At 37.1% G+C, this 18593-nt stretch overlaps 1 protein-coding gene across 7 annotated transcripts in view; it reads left to right on the forward strand.

Annotated features, from left to right (window-relative positions):
- Positions 1 to 15456, forward strand: part of MTDH (metadherin) — a 53756-nt gene extending 38300 nt beyond the window's left edge. For all 7 annotated transcript variants that reach the window (XM_033843270.2, XM_033843273.2, XM_019925088.3 and 4 more), the window contains 5 exons: positions 3420 to 3544; positions 7896 to 8003; positions 10196 to 10336; positions 12934 to 13090; positions 13729 to 15456. In XM_033843270.2, coding sequence (XP_033699161.1) covers positions 3420 to 3544; positions 7896 to 8003; positions 10196 to 10336; positions 12934 to 13090; positions 13729 to 13799 — 602 coding nt within the window. In that variant the 3' untranslated portion in view covers positions 13800 to 15456. The remainder of the gene's footprint in view (positions 1 to 3419; positions 3545 to 7895; positions 8004 to 10195; positions 10337 to 12933; positions 13091 to 13728) is intronic.
- The last annotated feature ends 3137 nt before the right edge of the window (positions 15457 to 18593 follow it).

The following is an 18593-nucleotide window of genomic DNA, read 5'->3' on the forward strand; positions in this document are numbered from 1 at the left end:
AATGCTGAACTAAGTTCTGACCAGAAACAGCTGACAACCATTTTCTTACTGAGATAAAAAGGAAAATAGCTACGGGATGCTTAAACCTAAAACATTATTTCACAAGCAAATTCAATAGAGAGACAAATTCCTTACCATTTTGAAAAGACAGCTAATATAAAGCTCTTTGGAAAGACTTTGGCAAACTAATGGGAGAATTTTAAGAAATGAGAAATTACTCTATAAATGGAGGGAACTATGCTATGAATGAAACTGTACTACATAGTTTCAAGGAAACTAAGATTATTAGCACCAAGTATATGTATACTTGGTGCTAATAAACTAAGGTTCATTAGGCCCATGAACCTTAAGAATTATGCGTTGTCTCCTGGTGACAATTTTTAGGCTTAGTTGATTGATCTGTTGTTTTAAAGTAGTTTTATTTGGGGAATTCCCTGGTTAGGACTCTGCACTTTCACTGCCAAGGGCCCCAGTTAGATCCCTGGTTGGGGAACTAAAATCCCACAGGTCGGGGGTGAGGGGCGGTGGGAGGGTGGGGGGGAGTAGTTTTATTTGATCCCAGTTAATTTAAAAATTATATAAAAACCAACCTGAAATCAGTAAACGTGGAAAAATCACAATAAAGCTTTATAAAGCCTGTAGAGATTTATGCTTCTATTAATGTTCTGATAGAAGTTGAAACATAGACTACAGTTACTCCTCAAACTTTATGGCTGTCTAAGCCTTTTACAAAAAAAGATAATTTTACCGAGTACTTTACTAGATTTTTATCCCTCACCCCCCACCACCACCGTATTTATTAAGAAAAGAGTTTATATGTTAAATAGTGCCCATTCACTTAAACTTTTTTTTTTTTTTTGACAAAATAAAGTTTTTTTTCCGACAGGAATCCCTAAGTGACCTGGCTTATGGACAGCAATTTTCCAAATCTGGGTTTCTTATTTGTGAGGTTTAAGCAAAACAGTTGACAGCTTTGGCATTCAAATCTCCTAATAATATTTTTAATGAATGCTTGGTGTAAGATGAGCAATTGGTTCCAGACATCTACTAGATACTTTTTTTTTTTTTTTTTTTTTGTCTGTGCTGGGTCTTAGTTGCAGCACTCGGGATCTTCCTTGCGGCATGCGGGATCTTTAATTGCAGGATGTGGACTTCTTAGTTGTGGCATGTGAACTCTTAGTTGCGGCATGCATGCGGGATCTAGTTCCCCGACCAAGGATCGAACCTGGGCTCCCTGCATTGGGAGCACAGTCTTACCCACTGGACCACCAGGGAAGTCCCATACTACTAGTACGGGAGGTCACATACTACATACATATTTACTTATAAAAATGACTTCTGCATTAAAACATAACCAAGTGTATCTTATTGAGAGATTTATCAGGATTGGGAGAAATAAATTCTTAATTGTGTATGCCTGATAGCTTAGAAACTGTCTTTCTATCGTTAATGTCATCAGTGATATATTAAAAGCAGTAGGTACCATTTATTGAGCACTTACTGCATTGCTATGAACTGCTTTACATGTATCTAATATAATCCTTTCAACAATCCTATGAAGTTGGTACATAGCCAATTAAGATTGAGACATTTGACCAAAATCACATAGTTATTAAATGGTAGAGCAATATTCAGATATAGGTCTGTTTGATTCTAAGGTCCATGCTCTTAACCTCTATGCTGTTACTGTGTAATACTGGCTCTGGATACCTGCTCATGGTAGTAAATTTAGAAATATATGAAGGAACTTCCTTTTTTGTAACACATTTCACACTTGTAATCACTCCATGTTTTTCCTCTACTGGACCATAAATTCTTCCTTATGATGTTTTCAGTCTCTCCCCATCCTCTACTGGTTTAGCCCCTCTTCTCCCTTTTCGCACTTCCCATGACAGAATCTGTCACTCTGTACTTAATTGTTGTACTTACTTATCTTCATCCCTGAGTAGACAGACTGCGAGCTCCATGTGGGGAGGGATTATTTCATACTCATTTTTGTACCTCTGTTATCTGTCTAGCTCAAGTTCTAGTATTTAGTAAGTACTTAATAAGATGAAATTCCTGTAACTCCGTTGTTAAGATGTATCTATTATTAATGTATTCTTTTCTTTTGTCTCTTCTTCTTATAAATTCGGGATCATGTTGCACAGGCAGTTTTGTCTATGATTTTTATTCTATGAGCATTTTCCCAGATCACAATATATTTATCCAAAACATAGATTTTTTTTTAAGTCTTCATGAGGTCATATAATAATACCTCCCCTCTAAACAAAAATAATAGAATTCATGTGGAAAAATAAGAATAGTGAAGAAGATAAGAGTAATGCAGGCAGATTTGTTGTTCTAGATAATAAAATATATTACAAGTTATATTTTGTATGACAGGAATAGATGAATGGAACAGAAATTCCAGAAATGGACTGAAGTGTATATTTAAGAATTTAATATTTCATAAAAGTAGCATTTGGCATTAATTGGGGAAAGGTTGGATTTTTTTTCAATAAAGAGCAATGTTAGAATGACTTGTTAACCATTTAGAAATAAAGTCTAAGTTCTGTTATGTTAACATTAAGTAGTTATTATAGGTGTATATATGGATGTGTATGATGTCCAGGGAGAGGAGGGAAGAATTAATTTTGAGAGCTACTTATCTAACCAGGGTAAAGCCAAAGATTGTTTTTCTCTTTTAGAATAAGCCAGTGATAGCTTCCCAAAGGAGGTAAAAATTCAGTGCTTCCTAGCGTGAAAGAATTTGGAAGTCTAGATTAGAAATTTATTCTTCAAAAAAAAAAAATTTTTTTTTCTTGAGAAGAGGGTGATAGAAGCCCTGAAAGTGACTCATATATTTTGGAAAGATAAAAGTAGCATTGAATAATCTGAAAAAATATAAGAAGGTAAAGTATTTTTTTAAAAAGAGGAGAAAAAGAAGAGGTTGACTATTGTGCATGACTTGGTGAATTTGAAGAAGAACCTAATGTTAAACAGTTCACAAGGAGGGAAGAGCGTGATTTCGGCACTGCTGTTAGAGAGTGACTCATTTTACACCCTGAGGGGACAAATCAGAAAAAATGACCAAGTCCTAGATGAAGTTACACATAAACAGTGAAAAGAAAGCAAATTCAGGGGATAAACTTCCTTTGATAATAAAGGAAGTAGCGAGAGTGGAATAAATGGTTAATTCATAAGTTTTCTGGAGTTTCTTAGACATTCCATCTAGTCATATAATGTGCCCAGCAGAAGTTGGGTAAAGGTTTTTACCGTCATGTTATTGGGTATTTTTCCTAGCCCTTAAAATGTACTTGGGAGGAAGAAGAGCAGTAGTTTAAAATTACAGCTTAGTTCAACATAAGGAATTTGGGGTTTTGCATTTAGTTTTTGGCAGAAGTGACAGATACCTAATTGACACTGTTAAATTTTAGATGGTATGTCTTCTGCTGATCCCAGCTCTGATTGGAATGCGCCAGCAGAAGAGTGGGGAAATTGGGTAGATGAAGAAAGAGCTTCACTTCAAAAGTCCCAGGAACCAATTCCTGATGATCAAAAAGTGAGTAAAGGGATTAGTGGGTGTTTAAGCAACCAACTGTATTGGAATTATTAAGGGTTACATTCTGTATTACAAATATATCCAGGGGTAGAGTTGCTTCAGAGAGACATTCTAATCATATTTGCTTCAGTCATCTTATGTCCACATGCCTTCTCTCCATTACTGTTTCTTCTTTCCACAAATTATTGAGGATTCTACTATGTGGAAAGCACTATTATATACTGATAAGAAAAAAGACGCACAATTCCTGTCCTCATCAGAATTATTATAACAGCCTACCAACTTTTAGTGTGTTTAGAGAAGAGTAGATTGGTTCTCAATGAAAAATTAAGGAAAGCTTCATAGCAAGATAAGACTGAGAACCTTATGAAAAAGGGACCAAGGCAGGAAAGTAACATGTTTGGTGGAGAGGTATAATACACGTGTGGAATCAATTGGTGGTAGGATCAATTGTTTGTACGTCAGTCTCCCTTTCTAGGCTTCATTCCTTAAAGAAAGGGACCGTGAAGTTTTAATTTTGTAGCTCTATAAACTAGAGCTACAAAACATGATTCACATTCAGTAAATGAATAAATAGATGAAATGAGTGGTATATATACCTTGCCACATTTTTATGGAATTCTAGAAGTAATGAGAACCTACTGACAGCTTTTAAACTAGGGATAACCTAATCATTGCTAGGGTTAGAAAACTTAGGCTGGGAGCTTCCCTGGTGGTCCAGTGGGTACGACTCCAAGCTCCCAGTGCCGGAGGCCGGGGTTTGATCCCTGGTTGGGGAACTAGAATCCTGCTTGCTTGCTGCAGCTAAGAGCCCTCATGCTGCAACTAAAAGATCCCACATGCCGCGACTTCCCTGGTGGTCCAGTAGCTAAGACTCCACACTCCCAATGCAAGGGGCCCAGGTTCAATCCCTAGTCAGGGAACTAGATCCCACATGCCGCAACTAAGAGTTCAAATGCCACAACTAAAGATCCCGCATGCCACAACTAAAAAAAGATCCCATGTGCCACAACGAAGATCCCGCACACAGCAACAAAGATCCCGCATGCCGCAACTAAGACCCAACACAGCCAGCCAAACAAACAAACAAATAAATAAATAAAAATAAAAAGATCACTCATGCCGCAACTAAAAAAGATCCTGCGTGCTGCAACGAAGATCCTGTGTGCCACAACTAAGACCTGGCACAGCCTAAATAAATAAATTTTTTGAAAAACAAAAATTAGGCTGGATATAGCAAAAATGAGAAGACTGGTTTGGGGGGCTATTTTATACTATTTTGATTTCATGAATCAGGAGGAGATAATGAACTAAGTTGATAGCTTTGAAAAATAAATGGAAGTGGTTATTTACAAGAGTCATTAAGCTACTGATAGAACTTTTCTACTGGTTGGTTATAGAAAGAAGGGTGAAAAGTCAAAGAGGCTCTGAAGATACTAGGGCCATTATTATTCAACAGACATTAATTGCATCTGCCATGGGTCAGGTATTGTGCTAGTAGAGAAACAAGACACAATTACTGCCTTCGAGGAGCCTACAGTCTAGTTAGGGAGGAGAGGAGGGAGACAGGCACATTGGAAGATAAAAGTAATGTTATAATGTGTTAGGTATTATGGAAGCACTTCGGCGTTTTAGCAAAGGCATCCCAGAGGTTAAAGCAGAATGTGTAGCAAAGAGTGATCAGAAATGAGACTGGAAAGGGAAGCAGAAACCAGGTTCTGCAAGCCCTTGAATGTCACGTTTAAAACCTTGGATTTCCCGCCTGCCAATGCAGGAGACATGGGTTCGAGCCCTGGTCCAGGAAGATCCCACATGCCGCAGAGCAACTAAGCCCATCTGCCACAACTACTGAGCCTGCGCTCTAGAGCCCGCGCTCTAGAGCCCACATACTGCAACCACTGAGCCCGTGCGCCTAGAGTCCATGCTCCACAACAAGAGAAGCCACCACAAAGAGAAGACCGCGCACCACAATGAAGAGTAGCCCCTGCTCACCGCAACTAGAGAAAGCCATGCACAGCAATGAAGACCCAGTGCAGCCAAAAAATAAATAAATAAATTTTTTTTTTTTTTAATTGTTCTTAAAAAAAACAAAAAAAAATGACTTCCAGAATTGTAGCTTAGGTAACTGGGATGGTGAAAGTGGTGCTTCCAACAGAGAAAGCAAAAGCTAGTTAATTGGGGGAAGATGGTTGGTTCAGTTTGGGATGTGTTAGATGTAATAAGGTATTTTGTAGATATGCCTAAGAAAAGTTGGTTGCAACAGGTTAAAGCTTTGGGAAAAGATTTGTATTTGGAAGTAATTAGTATATGGTTGTTAAAACTTTGAGGGTGAGTGAAATGTGTAGAAAATTTTATAGAGTTGAAAAGAGCAATGTAATGAGCATAGAAATCTGGGGAACTCCCAACTTTTAACCCATGAAAGAAACTGAGGGAGGAGAGTTCTGGGACACAGAGGCTGAGACATTTGTTCTCTGGTAATTTAGAGCAGTTTGATTAGAAACCTTGGACTACAAGCCAGTCGGAGTAAGTTGAGTAAAATGATGGTTAAAAAATAATAAGGTATTTTTTTCTTGGGACTTCCCTGGTGGTCCAGTGGGTAAGACTCCGTGCTCCCTATGCAGGGGGCCCGGGTTCAATCTCTGCTTAGGGAACTAGATCCCTCATGCTGCAACTAAAACCTGGTTCAGCCAAATAAATAAATAAAAAATTTTTTTAAGATTTTTTTTCTTAAGCAAGTTTGGGTATGGATGGAGGAGAAGTAGTGGATAATAGCAAACTGTAGTATGATGAAGGGTTTTGTTGGGGTCGTTTGTATTTTAATGATAGGAGAGATTTTAGTGCAGGGGTCAGCAAACTTTTATTTAAAGGGCCATGCATTAGTGCAAAAGCAGCCATAGACAGTATGGATGGATTATAAATTGGCTGAGAAGCAGACTGACCAGAGTTCTTGTGACCTGAATATCCTTCAGAGGATGCATCTTTTCATATGACATTTTAATCATTGTGAGCCTATGGTAAAAACTTCTGTGGAAGTTTCTCCACAACTAGCAGCCAACTTGGACTGAAAGTCTCTTAGCTAAGTTTAGCAGGATTTGTGCAGGATTTGGTTTGGTTTTGTTTTTCCATCTGCTAGTAATTTCTGTAAACTATTTGATGGTTCATGAGACCTCCAAAATCATCCTAATGACTATGGTGCTGAGCAGAGAAATAGCAAGTTAGCTATATCATCTCTCCCGTTAAGTAGAGTCTAAGAATCTTGGCTGTCATCTGTACAGAATAATCTAAAAGCACTTTTCCATAGAAAACTCAGCTATATGGTATGTGTGAAGAAATATCATTCATACTAATTTAACAATTCTAATTTGCTATTCTTGTCATGCAGAATATTATTTTCAATGACATTCCTTCTCAAATTCAATTTTTTTAATTAAGCCTTTTCTTTTGAGGTAATTATAGAGTCACATGTACTTTTTAAAATATTTTATTTATTTATTTATTTATTTTGGCTGCGCTGGGTCTTCATTGAGGCATGTGGGCTCAGAGTTGCCGCATGCAGGCTTCTTGGTTGCGGCATGCTACCTCTTAGTTGTGGCCTGCATGTGGGATTTAGTTCCCCGACCAGGGATCGAACTCAGGGCCCCTGCATTGGGAGCACGGAGTCTTACCCACTGGACCAGCAGGGAAGTCCCAGAGTCACATGTACTTGTAAGAAATAATGCAGAAAAATCCCTTGTACCCTTTGCCCAGTGTCCCCCAATGGTAACATCTTGCAAAAGTGTAGTACAGTGTCAAAACCAGGACATTGGCATTGACATGGTCAAGATACGGAACATTTCTAATGTCTTTTGTGAAATATCTGTTGTATCTTTTGCACACTTTCTGATTGGATTGTTTATTTGTTTATTGTTGAATTTTGAGTGTTTTTTTATATAATCTAGATACAAGTCCTTTGTTGGATATGTGGTTTACAAATATTTTCTCCTACTCTGTAGCTTGTCATTCTCTTAACAGGGTCAAGTTCAGTTTTAATGCAAATAGTTCTGTGTTTAAATAAAATGAATTACCTAAGAAACGAGTTTTTAAAAACCAAGGTTTACACAGCTGTCTAATTGATCATGTAGTGAGTGATGAAAGATGTAAGAAAAAGAGGTTTATCGTAATAGAAGAGTGAAGTTCCATGCACTTTTGTTATTTTTTGAGTATGTGATTTCAGATCAGTTTTATTGTTACTAATTCTTATTTAGAATTTGGGAGAAAAAGACTGCACCTAATGAATTATTTCATAATAATTTTCTGAATAATGAAAACTTAACCAGTTGGTTCACTTCAGTATTTTTGCTTTTAAAATCAGGTTTCAGATGAAGATAAAGAAAAGGGAGAGGGAGCTCTTCCAACAGGGAAATCTAAAAAGAAGAAAAAGAAAAAGAAGAAGCAAGGTGAAGATAACTCTCCTGCACAGGTAAAGTATAAAACAACAGACATCATTCATTAAGCACCTACTGCTGACTTGTGAAAAGATAATTTGCAGATGCTGAGAAAATGTAGAGATATAAAGACACCATGTGAGACATCAAATTTACTTGAGAAGCATTTGAAAAGTCATAGAATGTTTTAAACATTTTATGTGTCATACTGTAATAAAAATGTTATTGCTCTAAAGAAAATATCAAAGGTATAAACCAAAAGCAAATAACTAAAATTCTAAATTAGATGCATTTTAGTTTATATTATGAAATGGAACAGGGGGTACAGTATTTCACACATACAGAAATTCTTTGAGTAATGGAATTTAGCAAATTAGAATTTTAGCACATTTAGAAGAACCATGTGCATAACAAGTGGAGTCTTTCCCTTGACTTTGAGTTTGCTGGCTGTTCGACTTGGTATCCTTTCCTGATTTTTTGGCTTCTAACAGAAACTTTCTATTTATATCACTCCTACATTTTCCTTTTCTTTTCTTTGGTTTTTCCTATCTGGGAAAGTATTTTTAGATCATTATATAGATGAAAACAAAGATTTTAATTTCAAATGTACTAGATTACTGGAAATATGCATGGATTTGTTTTTGAAAGCATTATCACTATTACATTACAACTTATGAAAATCTTATTTCTTACTTACAACCATGTGGCTAATTGTTTTCATTCCTTTAAATGTAGGAGATAACCAGAATTTCTAGAGGATAGGCTACATAGTAATTTTCCTACTTATTCTATTTGGAAAAAGTTTCAGTGTGACTTTTTAAAGAAGTATGTGTTCAGTTCTTTTTTGTTGTGGGGAGCACAACCCTTCATAAATGATACCATTCCATTATCAGTATTAGTTTTTTCTCAGTAATAATAGATGGGCATTAAGGTTAACATAACTAAGATCAATGGGCATAAAAACAAAAACTATACAGTAGGTGTGCTTTTCTTGTTAGCTGAACTAGCTGATGAGAAGTGTTATTGATAGGCATACTTTGTTTAGTAATACTATCTGAAATCCATTTAGCCAAACTTTTTCTGGATTTCTGTGATTCATACTATGGACTTTACTAATACTGCTTTTCTGACTTGTAGATTAGGTGAGTTCCTTTTAAAAGAAATTTTGTGGGGTAGATGTATTCCTTAAATTTCAGATTAATTGGCAAAGGTCATTAAATTGTGAAAGTTCCTTTGGTATTCTGATATTCCTTTTTAAAAAATGTTTGATCTGTTTTTTAAATATAGTGAATAAGTATACAGGTTTTAGAGTCAGATCTGTATTCACATTTTAGTTCTGCCATTTACTGAGTTGTTTTTTGTTTGTTTGTTGTATTTTGCACAAGTTCCTTAACTGCATAGATTGTTTTGAGAATTAAATGAGATATCCGTGAAGTTCTGTGTAAAGTACATAGCACAGAGTAGCCTATGCATAAATGATTACGTTTTGGAATTTTTTTTTTCCTTACCATTCACAATGATAGTCCTATTTAATATATTCTAATTCATACTTACTTCACATACCTAAGCATGTAATGTCTTTTAAAAAGTTTGAAGACCTAAGAATGGAAATGTTCAAACTTGGAAAAGACCATAAAAATTATCTACACAAATTTTATTTTACAGTTGAGGAAACTGCAGTTTGGGGAAATCAAAGATTTGTCCTTGACGTAAGCATTTGTCCTTGACTTAGCTAGGTTGTGGCATGGCCAAAACTGAAATTCCTATCTGTGTCCTTTCTACTATGTAAGCTTAATTTATCTAGAAAATGCACTTATGTATAAATATTTCATTCCTTGAAGAAATCATTAAGTGAAATGCTATTTCTAAAGTCTTAAAGTAGCACCTAATTCCCCGTGTACTTTTTATAAAAGGAAAAAAATACTTGTTTGGTTTAGTAAATTAAATGGTTCCCATTTGGGGACGTGAGTGTGTTGTTTTTTAATTCACAGTTGATTTAAATCCCTGAGGAAAGCAGGGATGGTGAACGTATATTCCATATGTACCTATGGTTAAAATTCTTTGAATAATTATTTTTTTTATGCTCTTTTAAGCCATTTGGGCAGTTTCTGAAATAAAATTATCTTCTTGGAATATCTTCTGGACAGTAGTACTATAAACCAAATAGATTTTAATTAGTAAAAAAATGAGTGATTTGTATCATCTAATGCACTACTTTTCTCTGTAGGACACAGAAGAATTAGAAAAAGAGATTAGAGAAGAGCTCCCAGTGAATACCTCTAAGGTCCGTCCAAAACAGGAAAAAGCTTTTTCTTTGAAGACCATAAGCACTAGTGATCCAGCTGAAGCGCTCATCAAAAATAGCCAGGTAGGGCTTCTCTGGTGGCGCAGTGGTTGAGAGTCCGCCTGCCGATGCAGGGGACGTGGGTTCGTGCCCCGATCCGGGAAGATCCCACATGCCGCGGAGCGGCTGGGCCCGCGAGCCATGGCCGCTGAGCCTGCGCGTCCGGAGCCTGTGCTCCGCAACGGGAGAGACCACAACAGTGAGAGGCCCGCGTACCGTAAAAAAAAAAAAAAAAAAAATAGCCAGGTAACTTTCTGATATGTAAGGAATAAAATTTTGATGACTTGAGAATTGTATTAATAGTAATATTTTATGGAGGCCCATGCTAAACATTTTAAATACACCAAATTGCCCTTACAACAACCCCACAAGAAAGGTACAACCCATTATATAAATGAGTTTAGAGAAGTTGAATAAGTTGGCCCAAGTCCCATAACTATCAGATGCAAAACTAGAGAGAACCACTAGACTGTATTTTTTTCTTAAATATCTAGGCATACAAGGGATAGATGGCTTACAGAAAATGTGACTGGTTCCACTTTCCCAAAAGCATGCACATAATATAAAACGACTATGGTCCGACCTCTCAGAATGTAGCATTTGTTTAAAATTTGCTGACAGTATCTTGAACTGTGTGCCTCTGTGGAAAATTTTGATATGTCAGAAGGGACCATTTTACAAAAGGTCTAGACCAGTGACACAAAGACCATAGCTCTTTAAAAGTCTGATTTCTAATTTGGTAAGTTATATCATATAGAAATATAAGAAATATGAATGACCATGAAATTCTGCATGGTTCGTTTATATACTCATTCAAAAAATGTATTGAGAACCTACCACAGTGCCACACACTAGTTAAGGTTCTGGGGACACATCAAAGAACAAAGCAGACAAAAAAATCTCTGCCTCTATGGAGGCTACATATTTAATGAGACAGCTTTACACAAGAACCTGAATTACTGTTAAGAGAAAGAATTTGTAACAGTCTGGTACTAAAAATCTTAACCATACTTCCTATTTGGACTTGATGCTTTTAATTCCCTGAGAGTATTTTGACATAAAAGAATGCAGTCTCAATACATACATAGGACTTCCCTCATAGCGCAGTGGTTAAGAATCCGCCTGCCAATGCAGGGGACACGGGTTCGAGCCCTAGTCCGGGAAGATCCCACATGCCGCAGAGCAGCTAAGCCTGTGAGCCACAACTACTGAGCCTACGCTCTAGAGCTCCCGTACCTAGAGCCCGTGCTCCACAACAAGAGAAGCCACTGCAATGAGAAGCCCGCGCACCACAATGAAGAGTAGCCCCCGCTCACCGCAACTAGAGAAAGCCCACGTGCAGCAACGAAGACCCAGCGCGGCCAAAAATATATAAATAAACTAATTTTTTAAAAAATACATACATAAATTTAATAGTAAGACTGCAAAGGGTCACATGACATTTTGATGTTTTACTTAATAAGTCATTTTCAGAAGCTATCTTGTAAAGGATATTTGAGTCCTTCTGTGATTTAATATAGGTAAGTGAGAGAATGGGGGGGAAAGAGATTTAAAATGAGTACTGAACTTTTGGGTATGAAATAAATACAGGAAACATTATTAAAGTTGAACCAAGCAACATAAATGCAGCTTCAGATACCTGAGATAGGAAGAAGGAATTCTAGTAGTTACCTGGGTGCACACCTGCCTCTTGTTTCCTTTCCCGTTGTGCTTTCTTGAACCCATGGAGCCTGGAAGAACAAGGGGCAAGAGAAGCATGACTTACCCTTGTTTCTGTATTCAAAATAATCATCACAGGTAGAGCTAAAGGGTGAGATGATCTCTTACTCATCTGTTACAGCCTCAAGGCACTGTAGGTGCTGGAGTTTCTGTTGTTACCTGTCCTGAACATTCATTAACAGTCAGGCCTCATTCAGGCAAAACAGTTAGTTTACCTCTCTGCTCAGAGGTTGCAGAGGAGAAGGAAGATTCAAGAGTTCAGGCCCTACGCATTATGACTTCACTACCAGACTCAATAAAACTCTGACGATTTGGACCTGAGTTTTACTAGTTGCTTTAATAGATAAGACTCTAGTAGCCATAGTCTGCTGTATCTGAGGCCATCTTTTTCCTTGGGGAGGAAACTGAACCTATTGCTGCTGCTGTTTGAGATATCTCTAACTCTTGAGAAGAACAAAAGGGAGTATCACCTACTGGTAGTTCAGAAATTTGCTATTTTCTTTTTGCCTTCACATGAAAAGGTTTTGAGGAGGTGAGAGTTAGTGGGAAGTGGGCAGAAGCATTGAATACCAAAACATAAAAAAATCCTGTTACTTGTAATGAAAAAGAAAAATGTAAAAGTTAATGAAAATGGAATTATTCACTCATGTGAAATTCAGTAAACATCTTGTGATTTTACACATTTATCCATTTTTATCCCAACCTGTATTTGTGGATATTGTAAATAAAGACTTATTTGGTTATGTGTCACTAGAGGGCAGGCATGAGTTGTAGCGCTTCTGCTGATAAATTATTTGGCAACCATGTTCATATTACTGCTATACAGCCTCTTGTATTACTATGATATTTATTTTTATTTGAAATTTTTAATGAAAATCTAAGATAATTTCATTTCAAAATAGCCTATCAAGACTCTTCCACCTGCTATTTCTACCGAGCCATCTGTTATTTCATCAAAAAGTGATTCTGACAAGAGCTCTTCCCAAGTGCCACCGATGCTACAAGAAACAGATAAATCCAAGTCGAATACTAAGCAAAATAGTGTGCCTCCTTCACAGAGTAAGTAATTCTCATTTTTGGTTCTTTTGGTGTTCTCTGTACTGTCTATAAGTGTTACTATCTTAAAAGTCTAATGGATTACTTATTAGAGCATCCCTTTCCTCCTTTGTGAAGATTCCTTGGACCCTTGTGGACCTCAGTTGGGAGGACCAGGGAGCTGAAATCACTTCAGGCAAGAATAGGTGGCCAAGGACATACACAGAGGAGGGCTATGCCTGCCCTTACTTGCCCAGTCCCTCCCTTTTTCTGTGCACATGTTCTTGAGACTGCAAATTGTTCTGTGCCCTTTTTTTTCCACCTCTTTTTCTCCCTTTAGCTACCTTTAGTGTCCATTTTACCCACTTTCACTTTTATTACTTAGATTGAGTCTTTTAAACAATGGTTTTTCTAGGTCAAAACTGGTGAAATAATATCCATATCGTTAAACCAAATAATACAGAGGAAAGGAAAAGAGGAAGGCAGCCAGAGAATATCCTGAAAAACATGTAACTAGAACTTGAAAATGTAAACATAAAATGTGAGGCATCGTTAGTGGATCTCAAAGCATGTTTTTATTGATACTACTTTCATATTTTTGAAACAGAACAATATTTACTGTCCTCCTAACTCTCTCTCTCTTTTTTTCCCCCCCCTTTTAGCCAAGTCTGAAACTAGTTGGGAATCTCCCAAACAAATAAAAAAGAAGAAAAAAGCCAGACGGGAAACGTGAATATTTTTTTTCCTGAATTGGACATGTGTTTGCAAACACTGTCTTGAAGATTATGCTGTTTATGCAATAATTTGTGAACATGTACAGAGTTTTATATAAATTTAAACCAATTTTTAAAACAAAACTGTGAACACAACCACCGTAAAAATGGAATCAAAGGAAAGTTAATTTATGAAATTAAGAGGTCAGCAGAATTGGAAGACACTTGGGGAAAGCCTTTTCAATCTAACAAGAACGATCTTAATTTAAGAATATTATCCTGGTTTTACAACAGTGCCCTGTTTACAACAGATTGTGCCCTGTCTCATCTGCAGCTGAGGAATAAAGGATTCTGATTAGAGAGAGGGTTGCCTACATATTCGTAGGCAGCTTCTTGGATCTTATGCACGGAACTTAAACCATTTGAATCTGTTTTATGCTTAAATCAAAGTGCTTTGATCAAATGCATAATCTGCCATATCTTTACATATTTGTTGGTAGCAATTTGTATTAAAGAAATCACAAGTGCAAATAAAAAGTCATTTATCGTTTGTTTAACTAAACTGTCATGGTTTAGTTTACAATTTTTAAAAAGTTCTTAAAACATTCAAAATGCAGTTGACACTTGTATGGCTTATGAAGTTATTTTTGATAGTCTTACTTTACTTGAATTGTTCAAAGTACAGTATATTTTAAGTTAAGAAAGGTAAACTATATATTTGTTTTATACTTTTAAGGTTCAGACTCACAAATAATGCTCTTGTTGATGATTTGAAAACTTTCAGGCAAAATCCACCTTACATTTTTTCCTTTCCCTAGCAATTACTTTTTTTTCCAGCACCAACTCTTCATCATTACTAATACTTTTTTGACTTTAAAAATGAAATCTTTCACAAACTAGTTATACAGACAGAACTTTGATTATATGATGGAGAATGAAAAACTAAAGTCAGACAGCTTTAATTGACATTGTCAAGACCTCCAGTTATCAGGAATACATTTTTTTACTGCCTTAACCTGTAGTGCGTAGAATATGCATCAATTTCTTGAAGGGGATTCGTGTTTTTATAAGAATTTTCATGTAATTATTGCAATCGTGATCAAATAAGGAACGTTTCCTGCTTGAAACTGTATTGATTTAAATGATGTGTGAGATGTTTCACCATTTTCAGGCACTGTGTAATTCTATTGTAATAAACTGGCAGGTATCTTTGTAACTATAAATAGTGCATGCTCAGCCATGTACACTGTAAATAGCCTTTACCAAACGTGTTTGACAAGGACCATGATTAACATCACTTAGTGAATTGTGATAAAGAAAAAAAGCCATGATTTATTCGATGTGATTGGCTTAATTGTTTTCCTGTGGCGCCAAGAATGAAACTGTTTAACAGCTGTAACCAATGGTACTGATCTGTCCATCCAATCTTGTCTTTATTATATTTGACTGTGGTTTGATAGTATTGCATTGTCACACTAGGAAAGCTAAAGAAACAAAATGCTTTTAGTTTTGCTGAAGACTGGCCTTATTAATGGACAGCTTTCCTAACAAGTGATTATTAACTTTTATCAGGTGTTAACATCTGTTTCAGGAACATGGCGGTATGTTTACATGTCAGAAGTTTTGTTTAATTCTATATTTCTAAATTGATTTGTTTAAATAAATTCAGCAAATGGATAGCATTGTTTTTATTTGCTTCAATATCGGGGTAAATAAGCTAAAGTGCCAGGAGTGGATTTCTTCAAATGACTGTGCTCTGTTCGCTTTATATAGATGCTTCCTAAAGAGATCCAAGGATTCCTACATTGCAGCACTTTGTAAAGGTATCACAAAGGAGAATTGAATAGGGAGTCTGTGTAATTTTAGAATGTGCCAAAAGATCTATGCTCAACAAATTGAATTGAACTCTCTCAACTCTACCTCACCATTTCTTTATTTTAGAATTGTGTTGGCTATGTCGAATGTCGGACTTTATTTCTCCAGCTTAGTATCTCTCATTCAACCACCAACACCAGTGTTAGAAACACCATCTTTTGAGGGCAGATTCAGTGTTGAGACGGAGAAGTGCACTGCTAAATTGGGGTGGATCCAGGATGGAGATACCTGTCCCTTCTCTCTGGCTCAAGAACTAGGGCATGGATTTTTATCTTTTAAGAGATGGCAGCTATGAGTGATAAAATTAGTAAGTTCATTCTCTTACACATGAGTGAGATGCAAACTCTTGCACAAAGTATCATTGTTCATCGCTCTTCACTTGTTCCATAAAGTTGTTTATGTGACATGAAAGCAGTTTCTGGCATCTGAACAGAGGAACTGTTTTCCAACATAAACTCAGAAGGCAATAAAATCAAGGTAATGATTCAGGGGAGAGAGGGGAGCCTGTTGTCCTTTGGAGGCTTGGATTAGATGCTCCCCAAACCACTAGTAGGGAGATAAGTGATCCCTTCAGGCTTTGTCAGGGCTGGAGGGGACCCTTGTTCTGATTAGCAAACAAAGCCTCCTAGGAAACTACTAAAACTCTCTCTCATCCTGACCTGTCTGCCGGTACTTAACTGAATGAAAATCCTTCCCTGTTCTGGAGCAGGGAGTAGTGGGTTAGGAATTCCCCAGACTGGAATCCTACCTCTCTGTATCCTGAATTGAGCAAAACAATAGTTGAGAGAGTCCAAAAAACAAGTATTGAAATAAAATGTCATTAATGTAATTGACCGTGTTTACTTTGTGCATGCATTTTATTGGGCGGGCAGTGGGAATGACTCATCTGAATCTAATGGTATTATTTCATAGGCTAATCCAGTTTGTACTTGGGTTAAAGATATTGAAGGGCAATATTTAACTACAGAGTTTAGTTTTTCTTAATTACAAACAGTCCTCTATTAATAGAGTGTGAAATATCTTTCAAAATTTAGAATTTAGGATGTCTAACAGATGTCTTAAGACGTTCCTATAAGCTCATTGCACAAACTGGAATTACTTTCCAAAAGACTTAGGGAATGCAAATATGTTATTTGTAAAATGCATTGAGTATTGTAAATAAAACAAACCATTTTTGATTTAAGTTGCTCTTTACAGTTCTCTTACGGGAGGGCACTTCGCATCCTAAGCTAGTCTAAAGGCAATGACTTTTTGATGTTCTTGATGTTTCTAAACTATAGGTTCTAAATGTTTCAAATGTTCTTGATGCTCTGAAACCATAGTTGTACTTGCAGGCTTTACCACTGGCAAGTCAAGTATTTGGAGTGAAACATCTCTTGAAATGTCCCTGTTCGTGACACAGTGTTCTCTGTGGGAAACAGCTTCCATCTTATATCATCTTAGCAGTAGATGTTAACTGCCACCAGGTGTAGTGTATCACTTGTATCAACCTTTTAAATTAAGGAAATTAAACTCAAATTTGGCATTATGTATTAGTATGGCTGTGTCCTAAACAATAGTGACTTAATATAGAAGTTTATTTCTCTTGCATGTAGGAAAAAAAAAGAGAGAAAGCAGGCCCAAGAAAGCAGGCCAGGGCTACTCTGACAGTCTGCAGGGCCAGGCATCCAAGGTCCTTCTGTGTTGCCCTTCCACATTCTCAACACGTGGCTTTCGTGTCACGGTTGCAGGCAGCTGCACTAGCTAGAAACCTCCTCTCAGCATTTCTGCTCCCCTCCTTTAAGAACACTTCTTCAAGTTACTCACACCACACAGGCTTATCCACCCAAACTCAGTCAGTTGATCCTACTAGCTACAGAGGAGGATGGGAAGTCATAGTGTTTCTCTTGGGCTGTCATGGGCCAAAGTAACATTTCAGGATTCATTACTGAGGAAGCAGTAGAGAAGTGGATATCAGGAACAGCTAGTGGTCTGTCACAGGGTTGACTACGTTGTGTATATCCTGCAGCCAAGCGTCACTTCTGAGGTTAGGTTTTAGCTTTTCCGATTGAGCGGAAAATTTTAAATCTCGGATGCTACTCAGAGTTGCAGCTAGTAATGTTTCAACTTATATGTAGTAGATTGTGGAAGAAATTTCTGCCACTCAGTGACTGCTTGAAATCCTAGAGACCCAGAGGCTTCAAAAAACTGAGCAGCCTGCTCTCACACCTACACTGCAAGTATAGACTATAACAGTTTTCAGTAGAAGTTACCCTGGTGTGTAACGTAATCTTTAAAAAATTAAAAGGCACTTTTAACTATTCTAAATACTTTAACAGAATGATTTCTAATCCTAGCATCAAGAAAGGTATATGAGGTGCATTGTAAGATGTTTGCTACCTACCTAATTAACAATACTTAGGTTCATGAATAGGCTAATCTGAAGAAAATTTTAAGCAGATTCAGGTCATCCCCCTGATAATGGCATTCTTTTTTGTATGTGTGCTTTCCTTTTTTATTTATTGTATCAAAGCATTCAAAATGAATATATGTAACATGTACATAAATTATAAAGCATAATAAAATGAACACCTCTGAAACCACCATTCTGCTTAAGAAATAGAACATTACCCGTAGGGGGATCTTGGGGGTGAGCTTGCCGTTTGTTGTTGTCAGGTAACAGGACTGAGGCGGGGTGTAGGGGCGGGCTGTGGAGGCATGGATGAAAATAGCTACTCTCAGGCGCCCAGCTGGGCACAGCTTTTCGGGGCCACAACTGAGTAGGGGTCCCAGGTAACACATAACCTGGTCTTGGAAGGCTGTCATGACAGCCTCGCTGCTGCTGCTTCCTCGAGTCACTCCACTGACATCTGTTGGGAAATTGTTGTAGTAAATATGCATACGCACAGTGAATCTGAACGTGAATAGTGCCCTCGGAGTTAAGTAGTGCACGGTTTACA

This window comes from Tursiops truncatus, chromosome 17 (genome assembly GCF_011762595.2).
Source record: "Tursiops truncatus isolate mTurTru1 chromosome 17, mTurTru1.mat.Y, whole genome shotgun sequence".
Lineage (NCBI taxonomy): Eukaryota > Metazoa > Chordata > Mammalia > Artiodactyla > Delphinidae > Tursiops > Tursiops truncatus.